Source organism: Rhinolophus ferrumequinum, chromosome 9 (genome assembly GCF_004115265.2).
Source record: "Rhinolophus ferrumequinum isolate MPI-CBG mRhiFer1 chromosome 9, mRhiFer1_v1.p, whole genome shotgun sequence".
NCBI classification, from domain to species: Eukaryota; Metazoa; Chordata; class Mammalia; order Chiroptera; family Rhinolophidae; genus Rhinolophus; species Rhinolophus ferrumequinum.
In genome coordinates, this window is record NC_046292.1 from 34219742 (window position 1) to 34242577 (window position 22836).

The 22836-nt window shown below is 38.1% G+C and overlaps 1 protein-coding gene across 1 annotated transcript in view; it reads left to right on the top strand.

Moving 5' to 3' along the window:
• Positions 1 to 20097, top strand: part of LOC117027467 (putative selection and upkeep of intraepithelial T-cells protein 1 homolog) — a 38360-nt gene extending 18263 nt beyond the window's left edge. The window contains exons 5-8 of the mRNA XM_033115277.1: positions 8744 to 8848; positions 15075 to 15170; positions 18645 to 18764; positions 19962 to 20097. Coding sequence (XP_032971168.1) covers positions 8744 to 8848; positions 15075 to 15170; positions 18645 to 18764; positions 19962 to 19972 — 332 coding nt within the window. The 3' untranslated portion in view covers positions 19973 to 20097. The remainder of the gene's footprint in view (positions 1 to 8743; positions 8849 to 15074; positions 15171 to 18644; positions 18765 to 19961) is intronic.
• Positions 20098 to 22836: the final 2739 nt, after the last annotated feature.

Here is a 22836-nt window from a genome sequence, read left to right on the forward strand (position 1 = left end):
TATTTTGGTTTCATTCTCAAGGGGACTACTGCTGAAAAGAAGAAGGAGAGGACATGCCCCGAGGGACATTATCAGTGTCTACAAGAGGGTCTTGGGATATGACTTCAGATCAATTTTAGTCTTATTGTAGAGAATGAACACAGAAGATAACTGTTTAACTACATCCAGTTCACAAAGCCTTAGTATCAGGAAATTACAAATTGTCCTTTTTCTTCATAGTCATAGAAGAATAATTAGGAAGTTAATAAATAAATTGTGGAAGCCCCTTTACTCCTGTTCATCAAAACCCTACTTTATGTGCTTAAATCTTTTCATAATTCAAAAAACTCCCTTAGTCAACTCACAATTTGAATCTTCTGTTTGGCTTCATGGGAGACTTACTTCTGGTTTTCCTTTTAATCCTACATTTCTATTCTGAGTCATTAGGGATTTTTGGATTGTCCGACCTAATCAATATTGTTGAAATTGAAGTGTAATGTAGGACCTTGGATCCCAGGCTCTTTTCGTGTTGATTTTTTTTTTTAATTAGTTTCAGGTGCACAAGACAAAGTAATACTTAGACGTTTATCATTTATGTCCCTCACACTGTGTGAACCCCCCTCCCCCCATCCACTATCCCTCTGACATCACACAGAGCCATTACATTTCCACTGTCTCTATTCCTAATGCTGTACTCTGCTTCTTGTAACTATATACATATATATATATATATATATATATAAAATCATAGTTGGCATTCATTATCATTCAGCTTCAGGTGCACAGCGCAGTGATCAGGCATCCACATCATCCCCGAAGTGGTCTCCCAAATGGGACACGTGTCCATTGGACACCCCACAAAATCTCCACAACATTATTGATTACATTCCCCAAATTAATTTTCAAGACCCCGTGGCCATCTTGTGGTTACTGACTGTTTTCTAATCCCCTCACCTTCCCCCTTATCCCCACCCCCCCGCCCATCTAGCAACCCTCAGTTTTTCCTCTATGTCTCCAAAACTGTTTCTGATTAGTTCATTCACTTACTCTTTTCTTTAGATTCCGCATATAAGTGAGATCATATGGTATTTGTCTTTCTCTGTCTGACTTATTTCACTTAACATAATGTTCTCTAGGTCCATCAATGTTGTTGCAAATGGTAAGATTTCTTTCTTCTTTATGGCTGTGTAATACTCCATTGTATAAATGTACCACAGTTTCTTAATCCAGTCATCTACCAATGGGCATTTCAGTTGTTTCCATGTCTTGACTATTGTGTATAGTGCTGCAATAAACATAGGAGTGCATAAAGATTTTTGAATTGGAGTTTTGGATTTCTCCAGATAGATACCTAGGAGTGGAATTGCTGGATCATAAGGTAGTTCCATTTTCAGATTTTTGAGATACCTCCATACTGTTTTCCATAGTGGTTGCACCAATCTGCAATCCCATCAACAGTGCACAAGCGTTCCCTTTTCTCCACATCCGCGCCAGCACTTGTTGTTTGTTGATTTACTGATGATAGCCATTTTGACTGGGGTGAGGTGGTATCTCATTGTGGTTTTTATTTGCATTTCTCTGATGGTTAGTGAGGTTGAGCATTTCTTCATATGTCTGTTTGCCATCTGTATGTCCTTTTTAGAAAAATGTCTCTTCATCTCCTCTGCCCATTTTTTAATTGGGTTGTTTGTTTTTTTGGAGTTGAGTTGAGTGAGTTTTTTATAAATTTGTGATATTAACCCCTTATCAGATATATCATTGGCAAATATCTTTTCCCATTCCGTGGGATCACTTTTTGTTTTATTGATGGTTTCCTTTGCTGTGAAAAAACTTTTTAGTTTGATGTAATCCCACATGTTTATTTTTTCTCTTACTTCCCTCGCGTGAGGGGATATATCAGTAAAAATCTTACTCCAGGTAATGTCTGTGAAGTTTCTTCCTATATTTTCTTCTAGGAATTTTATGGTTTCAGATCTTACATTTAAGTCTTTAAGCCATTTTGAATTTATTTTTGTATATGGTGTAAGGAGGTGGTCAAGCTTCATTTTTTTGCATGTGTCTGTCCAGGTTTCCCACCACCATTTATTGAATAGACTGTCTTTACCCCACCGTACATTCTTGCTTCTATTGTCGTAGATTAAATGGCCATATAGGCATGGATTTATTTCTGGACTCTCTATTCTGTTCCATTGATCTATGTGTCTGTTTTTATGCCAGTACCATGCTGTTTTGATTACTGTAGCCTTGTAGTATAATTTGATGTCAGGTATTGTTATATCTCCCACTTTGTTCTTATTTTTCAAGATTGCTGAGGCTATCCGGGGTCTTTTATGGTCCTATATAAATTTTAGGATTATATGTTCTATTTCTGTGAAAAACATCATTGGTAGTTTGATAGGAATTGCGTTGAATATGTATATTGCCTTAGGCAGTATGGACATTTTACCTATATTAATTCTTCCTATCCATGAACATGGTATGTGTTTCCATCTATTTGTATCTTCCTTCATTTCTTTCTTCAGTGTCTTATAATTTTCTGAGTACAGATCTTTTACTTCTTTGGTTAAATTTATTCCTAGGTATTTTATAGTCTTTGAAGCAATTGTAAATGGGATTGTTTTCTTAATATCTCCTTCTGATATTTTATTATTGGTATATACAAATGCAACGGATTTCTGAAAATTAATTTTGTATCCTGCTACTTTACTAAATTCATCTATCAGCTCTAATAGTTTCTTGGTGGAGTCTTTAGGGTTCTCTATATATAGTATCATATCATCTGCATATAATGACAATTTTACTTCCTCCTTACCAATTTTGATGCCTTTTATTTCTTTTTCTTGTCTGATTGCTGTGGCTAGAACTTCCAGCACTATGTTGAATAGAAGTGGAGAAAGTGGGCAACCTTGCCTTGTTCCTGATCTTAGGGGGAATGGTTTTAGCTTTTCCCTGTTGAGTATGATGTTAGCTGTGGGTTTATCATAAATGGCCTTTATTATGTTGAGATATGATCCCTCTATTCCCACTTTCTTAAGGGTTTTTATCATAAATGGCTGCTGGATTTTATCAAATGCTTTTTCTGCATCTATTGATCATGTGATTTTTATTTTTCATTTTGTTAATGTGGTGTATCACATTAATTGATTTGCGGATGTTGAACCACCCTTGCATACCAGGAACGAATCCCACTTGATCATCGTGTACGATCTTTTTAATGTATTGCTGAATTCTGTTCGCTAATATTTTGTTGAGGATTTTTGCATCTATGTTCATTAGCGATATCGGCCTGTAGTTTTCTTTCTTTGTGGTGTCTTTGTCTGATTTTGGGATCAGGGTGATAGTGGCTTCGTAAAAAGTGTTTGGGAGTCTTCCCTCCTTCTGGATTTTTTGGAAGAGCTTGAGGAGAATAGGTGATAATTCTTATTTGAACGTTTTGTAAAATTCACCTGTAAAGCCATCTGGTCCAGGGCTTTTGTTTGTTGGGAGATTGTTGATTACTGATTCAATTTCCGTGGTGGTGATCAGCCTATTCAGGTTTTCTGTTTCTTCTTGAGTTAGCCTTGGAAGGTTGTACTCCTCTAGAAAATTGTCCATTTCTTCCAGATTGTCAAATTTGTTGGCATATAGTTGCTCATAGTAATTTCTTAAAATTTTTTGTATTTCAGCGGTGTCTGTTGTCACTTCTCCGCTTTCATTTCTGATTTTATTAATTTGGGTCCTCTCTCTCTTTTTTTAATGAGTCTGGCTAAAAGTTTGTCAATTTTGTTTATCTTCTCTAAGAACCAACTCTTGGATTCATTGATCTTTTGTATTGTTTTTCTGGTTTCTATTTCATTTATTTGCGCTCTGATCTTTATTATCTCCTTCCTTGTGCTCCCTTTGGGCTTATTTTGCTGTTCTTTTTCCAGATCCCTTAAGTGTGAAGATAAACTGTTGATTGGTGATGTTTCATGTTTCTTTAGGTAGGCCAGCAATGTTATGAATTTCCCTCTTAGGACTGCTTTCGCGGCATCCCATAGATTTTGGGTCATCGTGTTTTCATTTTCGTTTGTCTCGAGATATCTTTTGATTTCTTCCTTGATCTCCTGCTTGACCCATTCATTATTTAGTAACATGTTATTCAGCCTCCATGAATTGGTGTGTCTTCCGTTTTTCCCCTGTAGTGCATTTCTAATTTCCTAGCACTGTGGTCAGAGAAGACAATTGGTACGATGTCAATTTTCTTAAATTTATCAAGACTTGTTTTGTGGCCTAACATATGGTCTATCTTGGGAAATGTTCCATGTGCGCTTGAGAAGAACGTGTATTTTGCAGCATTGGGGTGAAATGCTCTGAAAATATCAATTAAATCCAAGTGGTCCAATGTATCATTTAAGGCTGTTGTTTCCATATTGATTTTCTGCCTAGAAGACCTGTCCCTTGTTGTCAGATGTGTGTTGAAGTCCCCTACTACGATAGTGTTACTGTTGATCTCTGTCTTTATGTCAGTCAATATCTGTTTTATATATTTAGGTGCTCCTATGTTGGGTGCATAGATGTTTATTAGGGTTGTGTCCTCTTGTCGGATCGATCCCTTTATTATTATATAGTGCCCATCTTTGTCTTTTAATATGTTCTTCATTTTAAAGTCTATTTTGTTATATATAAGGATTGCAACTCCAGCTTTTTCTCATTTCCATTTGCATGAAATATCTTACTCCAACCCTTCAGTTTCAGCCTGTGTGTATCTTTTGATCTGAGGTGAGTCTCTTGTATACAGCATATACAGGGGTCTTGCTTTCTTATCCACTCAGCCACCCTATGTCTCTTGATTGGAGCATTTAATCCGTTTACATTTAAAGTGATTATTGATAGGTACATAGTTATTGCCATTTTTAAATTTGTAGTTAGATTGTTTTCATCTTTCTTCTATTTACAGAAGTCCTTTTAGTATTTCTTGCAATGGTGGCTTGGTGGTAATAAATTCCTTTAGCTTATTCTTTTCTGGGAAGCTCTTTATCTCTCCATCAACTTTAAATGATAGCTTTGCTGGATAAAGCAATCTAGGTTGTAGGCCTTTGTTTTCCATCACTTTGAGTATCTGCCACTCTCTCCTGGCCTTCAATGTTTCTGTAGAAAAGTCATTTGATAGTCTTATGGGAGTTCCCTTGTATGTAACCCTCTGTCTTTCTCTTGCTGCTTTTAGGATTGTCTCTTTGTCTTTCAGCTTTGCCATTTTAACTATAATGTGTCTTGGTGTGGACATTTTTGGGTTTATCCTGGTTGGAACTCTCTGCACTTCCTGGGCTTGTATGTCAGTTTCCTTCATCAGGTTAGGGAAGTTTTCGGACATTATTACTTCAAATATGTTCTCAATCCCTTGCTTCCTCTCTTCACCTTCTGGTATTCCTATGATGCACATGTTGTTGCGCCTGATGTTATCCCAGAGGTCTCTTAAACCATCTTCATTGGTTTTTATTCTTTTTTCTTTCTGTTGTTCTGTTTGGGTGATCTCTGCTAACTTGTCTTCTAAGTCGCTGATTCGATCCTCTGCTTCATCTAACCTGCTGTTAATTCCTTCAAGTGAGCTCTTTATTTCAGTAATTGTGTTCTTTAGTTCTAACTGGTTGTTCGTTATGATTTCTACATCCCTCTTTATGTCGTCTCTAAGTTCCTTAAACATTCTTATCATCAGTGTTCTGAACTCTGTCTCTGATAGGTTGGTTACCTCTGTTTCATTTGGTTCCATTTCTGGAGGTTTCTTCTGTTTTTTATTTGGGACGTGTGTCTTTGTTTCCCCTTTCTGGCTGACTCTCTGTGTTTGCTTCGATGTATTAGGTAGATCCCCTAGAGTCCTTAGTTCTTGCTGGGTTATCTTCTGTAGTATGTGTCCTTTATATTTGACTTGCACTACTTCGTTCTTCTCTGCGTGTGCTCCAAAGGTGACTCTTGTGTTGTGTATATTGTCCTGGTAAAGAAGATCTTTAATTGCTTTTCGCCTGTGAGTAGGTGGGGTTAACTCCTAGGCTGACTAGTTGTGAGACGGCTCTGCCCACCGCAGGGCGTTCTGCTGTGTGAAGGTTGACCACTTAAATGTGGTTTGGCCTCTATGGGCTCTAGTGCCTGCAGAGAATTCCCTCTGGGTGTATGACTTGTAGGTCAAACCCGGTAGTACTCTGGTTTGGTCTGGAGTTGGCCTCTGGATATGTTGAATCTTGTGCCTCTTAAGCTGTGTCCTGGTAGGGCAATTTCATAACAAAGCAAATCACCAAGCACAACAACAACGACAACAACAAAGAAAAAATCAAATACTTTCACGTGTAAAACCAACCGACAACCCCCATTCAACACAGGCAAAGATATCAAAGATATAAAGACAAAACAAAACAAAAAGCAGCAACAGTCTTGGCTTAGGCCCACCAAGTAATCTTCAGGTTGTCCTCTGCTGTACCAAAGAGTCCCCTGCGTATTGTGCAGGCCGAGCCAGTCACCTGGTGCCCAGAGTGACGTTGGGACTGCAGATTCAGATGCATGGGGCTGAGGGGTCTGGATGTTAGTTTTTACAAAGTCAGTGCAGTTTCTCCCTTGTCTGCACATATGCACACTGAGAGTAGCACCACCAGCCCTGTGTCCAGTTCTCCTGAGTCTTAGGGCACTTCTTCCGTGTGTGTGTGTGTGTGTGTGTGTGTGTGTGTGTGTGTGTGTGGCGGGCGGGAGATTTCTGAGCTGCTGAAAGCCGGGAGCTGCCTCTGCCACTTACTGCTGATCCCTGGGAGTGCCTCAGCAGTTGTATTTGCCCCGCTCTAGGCAGGCCAGAAAGGGTGGGGGCTGGGGATGGAGAGGTCTTCTCTCTTCCAGCCCAGCCGTGTCACACTCTTCTCGCAGGCCAGAAAAGGTGGTGGCTGGGGGTAGAGGAGTCTTTTCTCTCTTAGCCCAGCAAAAATCACACTCTTCCCCGCCTCTTCCCTGGGTCAGAGGTGCCTGCCAGTCTTCCCAGAGCCTGAGCACTATGGCTCCTCTGTAATCTGACACTACTCCTCAGTTCAGGGACCAGTTTAAGTCTCTGGAAGGGTGGGGGCAGGATTGGAAGAGTGGCGGGGAAGGGCCCAGGTATGGAGTTTGTGTCCTTTGTCCAGCCTGGGGCCCAACTGGAGGTCCCTGTTGAGGTTATTGCCTCAAATGCTAGATATGCTGCCCCCCTCGGCGGGAGATATCAGCTGTGGGACGCAAGGAAAGAGCCCACCTCCTGGCTTCTGTGCTCTCTGTTTCATCCTGGGATCCCCTGCGTCTCTGCAGCTGTGGATGCCGGCCATGTCTCTACCGCCGCCGTAGATGCGGGCCGAGTCTCCACAACCAAGGGTGCGGGCAGCGTCCCCACCGCCACAGGTGCGGACCAGGTTTCCACCGCTGCAGAGGCGGACCACGTCCCTGCAGCCGCAGATGCGGGCCGCGTCTCCCCTCCGCTCCCTTCCCTCTTCCCAATTTGCCCACCTGCAAGTAATCCTTGTACGAGTCACCTAGCTGTTCTGCGTGATGAGCCCAGAGTCCTTTGATGGGTTATATGTCCCGTTTGTGATAAGATCCGGAGGAGAACTCAAAAAGTGCGCCCTACTGCCGCCATTCCTATGACGTCACTCTCGTGTTGATTTTTTATTTGAATGAAAGCCTTTCATAAAATGAAACAACAAATTCAGTCCTGGTGATAGCCAAGTAAGGGAAATACCTTGACAGTGGAGCTGTTATTTTTGTTGTTGTTCCTGAAATCCATGTGTCCCTCAAATTCCAATAGTTTGCTAATCTATTTACTGGGTTAGCTTGCTTTACTTCAAGCCATTTATTAATTTAATACATTAAGATATTTATGTTCTACATATGAAAATAACACGATATGGAGGTATTGCCTGTCTGATTCTGTGGTTTGTTAGTTTGTGTGTTTGTCTCTTTCCAAATTTACCTTCTTCATTCCCTGAGAAACAATGCTTGTCTCCTTTCACAATATCTCATACACAAGGTTTTTAAAATCCTACTCTCCAGGTCACCAGTTATTAGTAGTAATGATAGGGCAAATATTGGCATTGCACTTTCCGTATTTTCTGAACTTTTAAGAGTTGAGGAGTTCCTTGCTTTATCACCACTCAAAGTTTGTTACTTTCTTAATTTAAATATATTTTTTTAAAATCTTAGTTTAAGCATTTGAGGATATTGGATGTTCTCTCCTGGGAGAATTTTTCTGTTATATTGGTCCTAATACACAGGGAATTTGAACACTGAATGTCAGAAGACTTTCATAGTTTTATTTCTGGAATTTCAGAGCTCTTATGTTTTCTTTAAACTTCCTAAAATTTCACCAGGGGCACTTCTGATTCAGTTCCACAGACATTGGTTTCCCCAAATCTCACAAATATTTTTTGTGAGTGGTGCTCAGGACCCTGTCCTATAATTTCCTTCATTTCATAGATTTGTCCTCTGGAATGTAAGAAAAGAAATAGAAAGTTATTTCTCCCTTCAACCCTGTTCCACCCTTGGCCCAATATCTCCTAAATTCTGGTCTTTCTCTTAGTCCATTTTCATTGGCCAGTAGCCCTCATCTTTGTACTGTGTTGGTGGTATAGTGGTGAGCATAACTGCCGTCCAGTAGCCCTCATCTGAGCCCAGAGTACATTTCAGAGTGTAATGGGGATGATAAGTGTGGATCCTGCTTCCTTAGGCGCAAATTTCCATACCCATTTGGACTCTTGTAATCCTGCTGCCCTACTTAATCAAGACTTTCTGCTCTCTCTTTCAGATATCCTGCTCAATTCTGAGTATTGGTCGACAATGTCACAGATGTGTTCATGGCTCCTTCCACATTTCATCTTTATGTCTGTTTTTCTGATATTTAGAATGAAAGGTATGTCATTCATGGAAGGTAAAGAGCTCTGAAGCCTTCTTTACTTGATATCAAGTGCTTAGAGAAGGTTTATACAAAACCGTGGAAACCTGCATCTCAATGTGTCACACTGCTATACTTGCCAAAGAAGGTCTCAACATCTCAAGTTATGCCTCAGGTTAAGCTGCTATTCTCCCTCCTTATATGGTTCTCCAGGGTGTGGGCACTGCTGATGTGTATTACCACCAAGACCTCCCGATCATTTCACAGTCATCATTGCTTGTTTCCGTCACTTGGAATCTCAGTAATAGTAATTCTGTCTTCTTCCACACACAGCCATGGATCTTTAGACTTATCTCTCAAGTTATTGAGAATATTTTTTCTTGACAACATGAGAAAGAGAAAAATATATGAACCAATAACCAGATTCTTGGTCCTCCTGAATCTCCTCTCAACTCTACTTTTGCTCTTCCTATGAAACTAACATAAATATATCCTTTTTCTTCCCCATTAGAGGTAGGAAATGAAGCCTTAATTGGAAAGAACTGAGAACAGAGGGCAGAATAGGTATCAGATGCATTTGAGAATGAGTCCTTAAGTACTTGACCTTAGGAACTTCAGACCATGCATTCTATAACTTTGAAGGAGTATTTGTCATGTGCCAGAAGATGTGATAAATAATTTGTAGTAAATATCTTACTAACTTATCCAAACTATCCTATGTGGTAGGTTCTGTTTATTAGCATCATTTTTAGATGAAGAAATTAAGGATCGGAGTTTTTAGGTGAATTGTTCAAGCTCAAACAACGTATAAATATAGAGCCAGGATTGGAACTTAGGTTTTTCAAATGCTAAACACTTTGGTCCACAATCAGGCTCTTCTTCATGTTGTGTGGTATCAAGATCGTTCTCTTATCCTTGCAGTGATGGGGAGGTCACTAACTCATTAGACAGCTTGATTTGTTTATTCATTTATTCAGCAAATGTATATTGAGCATCTCCTAGGTGCACTGTTCCAGATATTGACAATATAGTAGAAGAGAGCCTTGATAGACCTTATTTTTAGTATAATGTGAGAAAATTCTTCTTTTTGGAAGTTTCTTGTTGGTAATTGCTTGTAATTGTGACTTAAAAAACGAAACAAACATAGAGTATTTGTCTTTCTCTGTCTCTTATTTCACTTAGCATAACACCCTATACATCCACCCATGTGGAATCTTAAAAAACAAAATAAATGAACAAACAAAACAAAACAGAAACAAACTCAAAGATACAGAGAACAAACTGATGGTTGCCAGATGGGAAGGAGTGGGGGCATAGGTGAAAATGGTGAAAGGGATTAAGAAGTACAAACCGTCGGTTATAAAAATAGTCACGGGAACGTAACATACAGCTTGGGAAACATAGTTAATAATATTGTAATAACTGTGTATGGTGCCCGATGACAACTAGACTTATCATGGTGATTACTTTGTAAGGCTAATATAAATGGCTAATCACTATGTTGTATACCTGAAACTGATATAATATTGTATGTCAATTATAATTTAAAAAATACAAACTAACAAACAAATAAACAAAACAAAAACAAAAACCATGTTTCTGGATCCTCTCCACTCTAAGCCAAGTATTGATAGTTATTATTATTATTATTATTTTTGCATTACAAATCTCATAATTACCCAACAATCTTGTCATTTTCCTCTATGAATGTTATGAATGAGTAAATGAATCTTTTTAAAAAATTTTCATTTAAAATATACAATACAATATTATATTAATTTCAAGTTAACATACAATATTATATTAGTTTCAAGTGTACACCATAGTTAATTCATCATTTATATACCTAAAGATAAGTCCAGTAACCATCTGACACCATACTATGCTATCACAATATTATTGGCTATATTCCCTATGTACATTATATCCCATGACTTATTTGCTTCATACCTGGAAATTTGAACTTCTTATTCCCCTTTGCCACCCCCCTTTTTTAATTGTTCAATTACAGTTGACATTCAACATTATTTTATATTAATTTCAGGTGTTTAGCATACTAGTGAGACATTTATATAATTTAAGAAGTGATACCCCTGACTAGTCTAGTACCCACCTGGCACTACACATAGTTATTACCTTATTATTGACTATATCCCCTATGCTTTATTTTATATCCTCATGACTATTTTGTAATGACCAATTTGTACTTCTTAATCCCTTCACTTTTTCACCCTGCTCCCCAACCCACTCCCATCTATCACCCCAACAAACCTTGTACACATCTAGCACTATAAATAGTTATTACACTATTATTGACTATATTCCTTATGCTATATGCCATAACTACTTTGTAACAATCAATTTGTACTTTCTAATCTCTTTACCTTTTTTCACCCACATCCCCAACTCCCCTCCCATCTGGAAACCATCAAAATGTTTTCTGTATCTATGACTTTGTTCCTGTTTTGTCTCTTTATTTTATTCTTTAGATTCCACATATAAGCACAATCACATTCCATCTGTCTTTCTCTATCCTTCCAGGTCCATCCATGTTGCCACAGATGACAAGAACTCACTTCTTTCCATGGCTGAGCAATATTTCACTGTATATATATACACCACCTCCTTTTTTTTTTTTAATCTATTCATCTATCCACAAGTACCCAGGCTGCCTCCACATCTTGGACATTGAAAACAATGCTGCAATGAACATATGGATGCACACATCCCCTGTGTTTTGGGTTTCTTCAGATAAATACCCAGATGTGGGATTACTAGGTCCTTCTTTGTCTCTTGTTATAGCCTTTATTTGAAAGTTTATTTTGTCTGGCATAAGTACTACTACTGTAGCTTTTTTTTCGTGTTTTTTTTTTTCATTTCCATTTTCATGAAATATCTTTTTCCATTCCTTTACTTTCAGTCAGTGTATATCTTTCAATCTGAAGTGAGTCTCTTGTACACAGCATATGGAAGGGGTTGGTTTTCTTATCCATTCAGCCCTCCTATGTCTCTTGATTAAAGCATTTAATCCATTTACATTCAAAGTAATTGTTGACAGACATGTAACTATTACTATTTTATTATTCATAATTTTGATTTTTTTTTTTCCATCTCTAAGAAGTCCCTCTACATTCCTTGTACTACTGGTTTGGTGATGATGAACTCCTTTAGCTTTCTCTTGTCTGGGAAGCTCTTTATCTGTCTTTCAATTTTAGATGATAGTCTTGCTGGGTAGAATAATCTTGGTTGCAGGTCCTTGCTCTTCATCATGTTGAGTACTTCATACCAGTCACTTCTGTCCTGCAAAGTTTCTGTTGAGAAATCAGCTGATGATCTTATGGGGGTTCCCTTATAAGTTATTAGTTGTCTTTCTCTTGTTACTTTTAGGATTCTTTGTCTTTAACCTTTGCCATTTTAATTATGATGTGCCTAGGTGTGGGCCTGTTTGGGTTCATTTTGTTTGGCACTCTGTGCTTCCTGGACTTGTATGTGTATTTCCTTCACCAGGATAGGAAAGTTTTCAGTCATTATTTCTTCAAATAGGTTCTCAATTCCTTATTTTCTCTCTTCTTCTGGTACCCCTATTATGCCCATGTGGTTATGCTTGGTGTTGTCCCAGAGGTCTCTTAAACTATCCTCATTTTTAAAAATTCTCTTTTCTTTTTGCATTCTGATTGGGTGTTTTCTGCTATCTTGCCTTCCAAATCATTGATTTGATCCGCTGCTTCATCTAATCTGCTGGTGACTCCTTCTAGTTCATTCTTCATTTCAGTTATTGTATTCTTCACTTCTGACTGGTTCCTTTTTATAGTTTTTATGTCCTTTTTTATGCTTGCTATCTCTCTGTTGAAGTTCTCACTAAGTTTCTTGAGCATCCTTATCACCATTGTTTGGAACTCTGTCTCTGGTAGGTTAATTCCCTCCATTTCATTTATTTCTGTATGTGAAGTTTTCTCCTGTTCTTTCATTTGGGATACATTTCTTTGTTTCCTCATTTTGGCTGCCTCTCTGTGTTTGTTTGTATGTTTTAGGTAGATCTGCTATGTCTCCCAATCTTAGCTAAGTGGCCTTATGTAGTAGGTGCCCTGTGGGGCCCTGGCACAGTCTCCCTGGTCACCTGCTCTCAGATGTTCCAGGATTATCCCTTTTGTGGGTTGTGTGTGCCCTCCTGTTCTGGTTGAGCCTTAATTGCTATTGGAATGTTAGGGGGTAGGGTTGACCCTCAGGCTAATTGGCTGTGGGATTTGGCCATATCCACAGCTTACCTCACTGAGTGGAATTCGCCCCAGTGGACTCTAGTGCCTGTTGGGACCACCCTTTGTGTGTGCTGCTTGTGGGGTTAATTGGGTGGCGGTGTGCTGTGGCCTGAAGCAAACCTCCAAGAATATTGGTTCTGGGTCCTCTTGGGAGGGGTTCTGGTGCAGGGCTAGGTCATCCACTGCCTGTGGACCAACTGGGGACTACCTAGCAGGAGCTACAAAGTGCTCCACAGTTATTCACTGTCTGCTAAACCTGGAGGCATGTGGGAGAGGCCATGCTACAAACCAAGAATGTCTGACCTCAGTACCTGGCCTGGCGTAGCTCTGCAAAAAGCCAGAACACCCGGAGGCCTGCTGCCACCTACCCACTCTCTTTAGGTTCAGCTACTAATAAAGACTCCTACACGATGCAAGTTGGGTGAGACAGGAGCTCAGGGAGTTACTAGAGTGGGAAGAGTTATGGTCACCAGGTAATGTAGATTCTGGTTTGATGCCAATGCTGAGCCTGTGGTGACTCAGCAAAAGTCTCAGAGCACACTGAAGCTATTTGCTGCCCACCTGGAGCCTGTCAACTCTGATAGTTTTCCAAGAAAGTGTGCAATGGTGGGGGCAGGGCCGACTGCTCATGAGAAAGTGCCTCCAGCATTGGGAGTTTGGGGTGATATGGAGTCCTAGTGGAGCTCACCAGACCAACTCAAATTCAGATTTGACCATGCATGTGTGGGGATGGCTCAACACAGGCAAGATGGTGTTTGCCCACTGGCCAGATGGGAGAAGGACCCCACACAGGGAAAATGGCGACGGTCCTCCAGCCCCTGCCCCAAAGCCACACACCCCAGGCTGCCCCCCACAAGCCCCTGATGCCCACTGAGTTACCATCCCTCTGCCAGAGCCCAAGGTGAGTGCCTGAGTGTAAGTGAATCTGTGCCCAGGCTTTTTAAGAGGACTCTTGGGTTTCCCACAACCTTCTGTTCCACCCAGATGATCAGAATCCCCACTGTTTTTCACAGCCAGATGTTGTGAGGGCTCCTCCTCTCAGCACCAGTACCCCAGGCTGGGAAGACTAGTGTGGGGCTGGTGTCCCTTGCTCCTCTGGGGGGACCTCCACAACTCAGATATCCCTCCTAATTCTCAACCACCACATGGAGGTTGGGGGCCAGCCCAGTTTGTGTCTTTACCTCCAACCCAGTCTCAATGTGGTTTCTTTTTGTATCCTTAGTTATAAAACTTTCTGTACTGCTTGACATCAGATGATTCTCCAGGTTGAGTTTTCAATAATTTTGTTATAATTTTAATATGTTCACAGAAGGAAGCAGGCACAGTGTTTATCTACTCTGTCATCTTGGATCTCTAAATGAATCTTTTATTTTTTAAAAATCTAGCTTGATGTAGGAAATCATAGTTTAATAAAAAGAATTTTCCAGCCTTGAAATAATCTTTCTCCCACTGCAATAAGCATCCTAAACAATAAATATTCAAGCCAAGATTGAATGAATAGCAGGGATGCTAAAGAGAAGAGCCTTGCACTATAACTGAAGGCCCTTACCTCTGTAAAATTCTTGGCTTCCAAGGCACTTTTGTTCTCCTAGCTAACTCAGAGTTTCCAAAAACTACCACTTTATTGGTCCTATCAACTTTATAACTTAACATGTCACAAGGTTATAGTGACCAGGGCCCTACTCTTTCTAGATCTTATTTCCAGGCTGATCACATGCTACACGGTATGGGAACAAGTAGGAAGAGATCATTCTTTTTAACCTTGCTCTATCCTCAGCTTAAGTGTCTGTGAGCCCTGATTCCCGGCTTTATCTTCACCCACAATCCTGCCTTTCATGCCTGAACTCTGATATAGGTTGAATAGCTCTGAGTAGACATGGCAATGAGAACTTTAAAAAAGTTTCCTGTATTCAGCATTTTTATTGTTATCCCAAAGTATCCTTAAAGTCCTACCTTCCTAATTCTCTTTCTGTTTGACTCTTTTTCAGTTCCACAGAATAAATGGTATTTTTCAGTAGTTGAGTATGTACCTTTCCTGATGCAGGCTGCCATCTTTCCTGTCTACTGGATGTTCAAGAAAAGAGGTAAATGGAACTAGAAAACATGGAGTTTTTCAGATCATTTCTTCTCTGGCTGGTGCCCTCTTTACTAGGAGGTACGTAGAGATAAAGCTGGGTGACCTTTGTAGCAGCAACAGGAGGAGGAATCAGGGTTACATGACATCTCAGAGGTTTCAGATTCTGCTCCCTGAACTGTTAGAAGCCCAGCATTTTAGGCTGTACTGATTGATGGCTGTGTTTCCACCATCACTCATGGTGACAGTTGCTTGTGCACCAAGGGAAAACATATGTTCCTTCAGGTGTCACAGAAATTTCATCAAAAATTATTAAGTACAGACACTCATTTACGAAACACAATTATTGATGTCACCTATAGGTTGGCTCTGAAGCCACAATTCAAAAACATTTTTGAGTTAGAGATGTTCTTTGAAAAATTAATGAAATAATCCAAAGGCACAATTTTACTTATTTTATTTTCTATTCAGTTTCAAGACTATTGAAGGGTATCACTTAACCCTATTTACATATATTTAGATGCTATTTAGAAGTGTGATTATACTATATTATATACCTTATTATGATAGTATCTGAGAATTTAGCAATACCTTTCATTCATTTGCAGTCACTGGTAAGTATTTACATAGGACAATGACTAAGTAAGCAAAAGCATCACTTTATTATTTGCTAGGGCTTTTTTAAATCTAGTATATATTTCTGCATTGCCCCCAAACTAAGCCCATTACATATATTTATACCTCCAGTTACAAACCCAAGCCTCAAATCTTAACAAACAAATGAGCACAAAGAACAGCCCCCTCCAAGTCAGCTAGAAAGTAATAAGAATGTATAAGATGGAATTCTTTTTCCAAAAGTATGGTAGGTCTGAATACCCTAAACCACTCTCTGACAACAATATATGTGCTGCAATGTCTATCTATCATCTATCTAATCTATCATCAATCTGTATCAATCTACCAACCATTATTTTCAAGTTATTTTTGAGCTACTGAAAAGCATTGTTAAAGGAAATTCTTCAGACAGAGGAAAATAATACCAGAAGGAAATGTGGACATTAGGAATTAAGGAAGAGTAAGAAGAGAAGGGGAAAAATATCTGGGTAAAACTATTAGAATGTTCTTCTCCTATTAAGTTCTTAAAAAACCCCAGTTGGCTATTTCTCTTCCTGTTGTCCCACCACTGGGCTCTAGACACAGGTACAGACACAGCAAGTATACAGCAAAGCAGATGTCTTAGTCCATTCAGGGTTCTGTAACAAAAAGCTACAGAATGCGTAGCTTATAAATAACAGAAATTTATTTCTCATAGTTCTGGAGGCTTGGAAGTCCAAGATCAAGGTGCCAGGATGGCTACATTCTGGTGAGGGCCCTCTTCCTGGTGTAAAGCTGGCACCTTCCCATTGTGTCCTCACATGGTGGAAAGGGGCTAGGGAGTTCTGTGAGATCTCCTTTATAAAAACACTAAACCCATTAATGAAGCCTCCAACTTTATGATCTAATCACCTCCCAAAGAATAATCTTCCTAATGCTCTCACATCAAGCATTAGGATTTCAACATATGAATTTTGAGAGGGATACAAACATTCATAGCAGTGGGGTGAAGTAAAAAAAAAAAAAGATAGATAGAAAGCTTGATGGTGGAAAGCAAATATCATAGTATTGTCTGATTAGATTTTTTGTTTTTATTCTCATTTTTTTAAATTAATTTTTACTAAATATATTTGGGGTGATATTGGTTAGTAAAATTATATAGGTTTCAAGTGTACTTTTCTATAATACATAGATGTAACATAAGTGACAACTACAACATAAAAAGGGATGGTAAAGGGACCTATGTAGGTTGTAGAAAATTCAGTATATTTATTTTAATTCCTTGTACAGCCATTAAAACCAACCAAACAAAAACTATACAAATTAATACAGAAAAACACAAAAGATAAATTAAAATGTAAAAATAAAAAAGTTCAAAGGATCCCTAAAATTGAGGAAAGGAGGAACAGAGGAATAAAAAATAGAGAAAACAAATAATAAAATGGTAGACTTAAATCCAAACATATCAATAATTACATTAAATGTAAATGTTGAGTTTTCTCAATTTTCCTTTTACATGTTGAAGCCATAGTAAGTACATACACATTTAAAACTGATAAACTTTACTGATGAAAGGAAACATTAATCATTACAGTGTAGCTATTAATGTTTTGCTTTAGCATCTATTTTGTTCATTGGTAGTATGGCTACACCAGTAATCTTATAACTTGTATTTGCATTGTATATCTTTTTCTAACTTTTTATTCAATCTTATAAAATATTTTTATTTAAACTTTTCTGCATGCTTATGCTTTTATGTTCCTCTTGCAAAAAACATATAATTAGATTTTAATGTTTTAATTTATCCTGTTTAATTTAACTGTCATTTAAAAGGATCATTTATATCTTTTGCTTATTGATGTTTCAAATCTCTAACATTATTTTGTGCCTATTGACCTTCCTGTTCTAGCCACATATTTCCATTTTTCTTTCACTTTTATTTTATTGTGTATTTTTAATAATTTCATTTCCTTTTTTATAATTTTAATCATTCCATCTGTTTTCACTTATAATTGACATATAACTTATACAGTATTTCTATTATTTTAGCAGTTCCCTTAGAAATTATAACATGTATACTTAACTTATTAAGTCTGAAGTGAATTAATACCTTAAACACTCTCAGCAGATTAAAACAAAACAAAACAAAACAAAATTTGGAATAGTTTAATAACGTTTAGCCCCATTGAGTTACATACTATGGTTGCTGGGGATTTTAATTCTAGTTTAGTAATCTAGTTTAGTAATGAATTTAGTAATCATGGCTCCTGTATCATCATTTGCCCATTTGTTACTTAAATGGAAAGACTTTGAGCTTCTTCAATATTATGATCATTTCCAGTGCACATTGCATATTTAAATTTTGTCTTCTAACCCTGAGCTGCAATTACAAACAATTTTGTTTTACCCAACTGCTCAGAGGTCCAATTTATTATCTCTATGACATTTCTAGAATATTTTGCCTCTACAGCTCCCAGCCAAGGGTATGGAAGCAAATGAGAGTGTGTTCATTTAAGTGAGTAGATGCCTTGCAGTTTACAGTCATGGCTCAGCCCAAATTTTACGCACCCTCTGGCTTATGTAAACTACCAAGTCTTATCCTGTCATAAAACCTGGGGTTGCAATCCCAAACTAGACCCAGAAAAACAAGTAAATGAGGGCTTGAAGGCAGATTTTCCTTTGCCAATGTTCCCCTTTCACCTGTTAAGTGGGCTCTACACACCTGTTTCCTTTATTTGTGCATCTTTTCCAGTCTCTATTTTGTTTTGCATATATATATTTATGTATATATGTGTATATATATATATATACACACATATATGTATATAAATATATATATATGTATATATATATATATATATAGTTTTTAAAATATTTCCTTTTTTTCTAGTCTCTGTTTTAGATGACCTGTCATTTTATAGTACCTGGATGTGTGATTTTTCTGTGATCCTGAGTGTGCTGATGTGTTTTTTCACCATACTCATTTGTGGTCTACTTTGTACTCTGAAAGGTAAGTGAGACAGCGAGGGTAGGAGCTCTGACAATGTCATCTCCTACACTTCCACCAGAATCCCTTGTATGCTTAGCTTGCACACTGAAACTTCTGGTATAGGGTCAAATAAGCTCTAGGGGGGAAAAATGGCAGATTTACCACTCCCATTATGAGAGAAAGCTAGTCCAAAAGGGCACAGCGGTCAGAAAGAAAATCAGGACAAGAACAAGAAAGGCAGGACAAAAGTATGTTTGCCCTGATCGAGGTTTATATTTAGGCTCTGCTTCCTGTCAGAGATGGTAATGAAGGCACATGTACAGGGATAGGTAGCATACCATCCAAATCATGAGCAATTCCCATGTAAGAGTCTCATGCCAACAACAACAACAACAAAAAAACAGAAGTAACAGCATAAGAGCCAGAGAAGGGTTGTGCTCATGCTAATACGAGCTCATTTTATCCCCTTCTTGCCCTGCTTAAGGGTTTTCCCTTCTGTCTAAAAAAAGATCAGGTAAATTCCAAATGGGTCATCATTTGGTGGTGTTCAAGTACTATTAATGCCTTAATCCCTTGAATCAAGGGTTTTGAGAAGAGACAAAGTGTGTGTCTTGTCCTGGCTTGTTTCTATCTAAGTTAAGAAATTGTAGAGGAATCGGGCTTCCTTTTATTGGACTGCAATTATCAAAGGAATGGCTCATAGCTGTGACATCTGAATTAACACCCTACTTCCAAACCGTATCATTTAACTTTTTCCTTAACAAATATATTCTAAATACCTCAATGTGGAATTAGAACCAAATCTGTCTTGGGAGAGACTCCACTCCCTTATCAAAATGGTATACTCCAAGTTTGTAGTAGGCAGCCCTCAGATTTTGTCACTTATAGGATATTAAGCCAATATCTTTACTGCTCTCTATGTATCTCTTTATCCACTCAACTTCTTGAGTGACACATGTAATTTACACAAAAATGGTTGTTGATACTGGTTTCTGCTCTAGAATGTAACTCTGCAAAACATTACAATCACAGAGGTTCTTTTCTCTCTCCAATTTTGTTCTGTCTAGAAAATAATCTTTTGATCTTGATCTTCATTGTCCTATGAATGTCAGTGAGTACCATCATGACCTTTGATGTACACTCCTTTCCGATACATTAAGTTTAATTAGGATTGAATCCATATACATTCAATAATAACACTTGCTGTTTCCTTAACAGCTTTTCTATAATCATGGACATCTGACTCTTCATCTGAAACATAGGACACTTGAGGACAGCAGAACCAGTTACATAAAACTTTGAGAAAAAAGCACTTTGGATCAATGGTCTGTACTTTTGTGCAAAGTCAAATAATGAGCAATGTGTGAGAGCAAAATAAAAATTTTCATAGATATTTTGTAGTCTTTGAATGTATTTATTACATATGTATCTTCCTTGCAAATTTACATGAGAAATTATCTAAGCCAAATGTAAATTGCACCATAACAAAGAACTCAAGCAAGGGCAGTAGCTATAGGTAGAACAAGTGATAAGCTAAGAAGCAAACATATCACAAAATCTAAATGTTTCCTTGAAATAATTTCAGTGTATCATAATCAGATATATAAATGGACTAAAATCTTTGATTTTCAAACTGAGACTCGATTGGATGAAATTACAAAATAGAATATGTTCGATTTTCAGGAATTATGCTCTGATGGTTAACTTTATACATCAACATGACTAGGATAAGGGATGCCCAAATAACTGATAAAACATTATTTCTGGGTGTTTTTGTGAGCATGTTTCTGAAAGAAAGTAGCATTTGAATCAGTGGACTGAGTATAGCAGATGGCTCTCACCAATGTGGGCAGGCATTAGCCAATTCACAAGGGGCCCAAATAGAACAAAAAGTTGGAGAAAGGGCAAATTCTCTCTCTTCTTGAATTGGGATGTCCATATTCTTCTGCCCTTGGACATGAGAGCTCCTTGTTTTCAGGCAATTAGCCTTGAATTGGGAGTTTACTATTGGCTCCCTTGGTTCTCAGGCCTTTGAACTTGCACTGAATTATACCACCAGCTTTCCTTGTTCTCTACCTTGAAGATGGCAGATCACGGGACTTCTTGTTCTCCAAAACCACATGTCAATTTACATAATAAATGTGTGTGTGTGTCTGTGTGTGTGTGTGTGTGTGTGTATAAACTTATATAATAAATTTATATATATATATATATACATTTATATAGATATATGTAATTTATATAATAAATTTATATATACACACACACCGAAGTCAGACAATTACGTTCGCAAACTCATCCTAGAAAAAGCGCCACATGCCTCATTGCTGAATATCACTATGGTCACCTTTGAAGTACTAACCTTGGAAAGCTATGCACCAATGCCAGGGGCTAGTCCACCCTTCAAAGCAATTTTGAAACTCTTTTTCTGGAATGGCCATCAGAGCTGCCGTCATATTACCTTGGACGTCCTGAATGTCATCAAAATGTCTTCCTTTCAATATTTCCTTTATCTTCAGGTAAAGAAAGAAGTCACTGGGGGTCAGATCAGGTGAGTAGGGAGGGTATTCCAATACAGTTATTTGTTTACTGGCTAAAAACTCCCTCACGGACAGTGCTGTGTGAGCTGGTGCATTGTCATGATGTAAGAGCCATGAACTGCAGGTGAAAAGTTCAGATCGTCTAACTATTTCACACAGCCTTTTCAGCACTTCCAAATAGTAAACTTGGTTAACTGTTTGTTCAGTTGGAACACATTCATAATGAATAATCTCTCTGATATCAAAAAAAAGTTAGCAACATCATTATGACAAGTTCTCAAACTTAATAGTTAGCCCTTGTATATATACCCTATGGGTTCTGTTTCTCTGGAGAACCCTGACTAATATATATGCTTAAAACTTAATGATAAAATCAGTTTCGGTGTAAAAGGATGGAAAAATAAATACCTGGAAAATAATCAGTATAATTACACTGATACTAGTAATTATACAGAAAACATAATTGCTACTACATAATAGCAATACGTAGGTGTCGTTGTTTTAAACTTTAGCCATTTTGGTGGGCATGTAGTGCTATCTTACTATTGTCTTCATTTTTATATCTCTACTGACTACATATGTAACCTAGTATAAAGTATGGGGCAAAGTAGAACATTTAGACATGATGTACTTGTCGACCCCAGTGCAAAATCAATCTAAGGCAACTTGTAAGTGTCCACATGAGACTTTAAGAGAGTGAACTTTTATACCTTAATCCAAAATGTCATACATGGATAAGATTGATGTGGACCTAACACCTGAAAGAAAGATTTTTGGAGAATGTGGGATTTGAGCTGGACTTTTAAGATAGTTAATGTTTTGGGTTTTAAAAACAAGAGAAAATAAACTAGAGGGGACACCCAGTGATGCTAAGGAATAGAGTTTTTGTAAGAAATGGCTTGTTTTTAAGCAGTCTTGCTTCTCTCCTAGGTTTGGCAACTTAAAAAGGTCCCCTGTGAGATCTGCATGGTTGGATCAGAACTAGAAACACGCGAATATAGTTCTTTAAATAGCAGCGGTAGATTAGTTGTGGAATTTGAAGTGCTGAGTTCAGCATATTTTGATAGGATTAATCTTAGTATAAGAAGAGACAAGAGAACTCTCTCTCTCTCTCTTTTTGTGTGTGCACAAAGAAGAGGTTATGAGGACACATGGTGATATGGCGGTTACCTACAAGCCAGCAAGGGAGACCTCACCACAAATTGACCATGTTAGCGCCCTGGTATTGGACTTTCAGCTTCCAGAACTGTGAGAAAATAAATATCTGCTGTGTAAGCCACTCAGTCTGTGATATTTTGTTATGTTACCCCAAACTGACTAATACATTTTGTCTATAAAGCAATAAGTAAACTGGGAAAAAATATGTTAGGAATCAACTTTTTTCAGAACTCCAGAAGTCAACCAAAAGCTTGCAACAACCAGAGGGACACTTAATCAGAAAAAAACAAAAACAACAAACACACAGCTGAGTTTAGGTAAGACAGTGAACTTTGCGGCATCTTAATGGAACCTCATATTCTGCTTCCCAGCTCAGTGGTTATCTTGAAAATAAC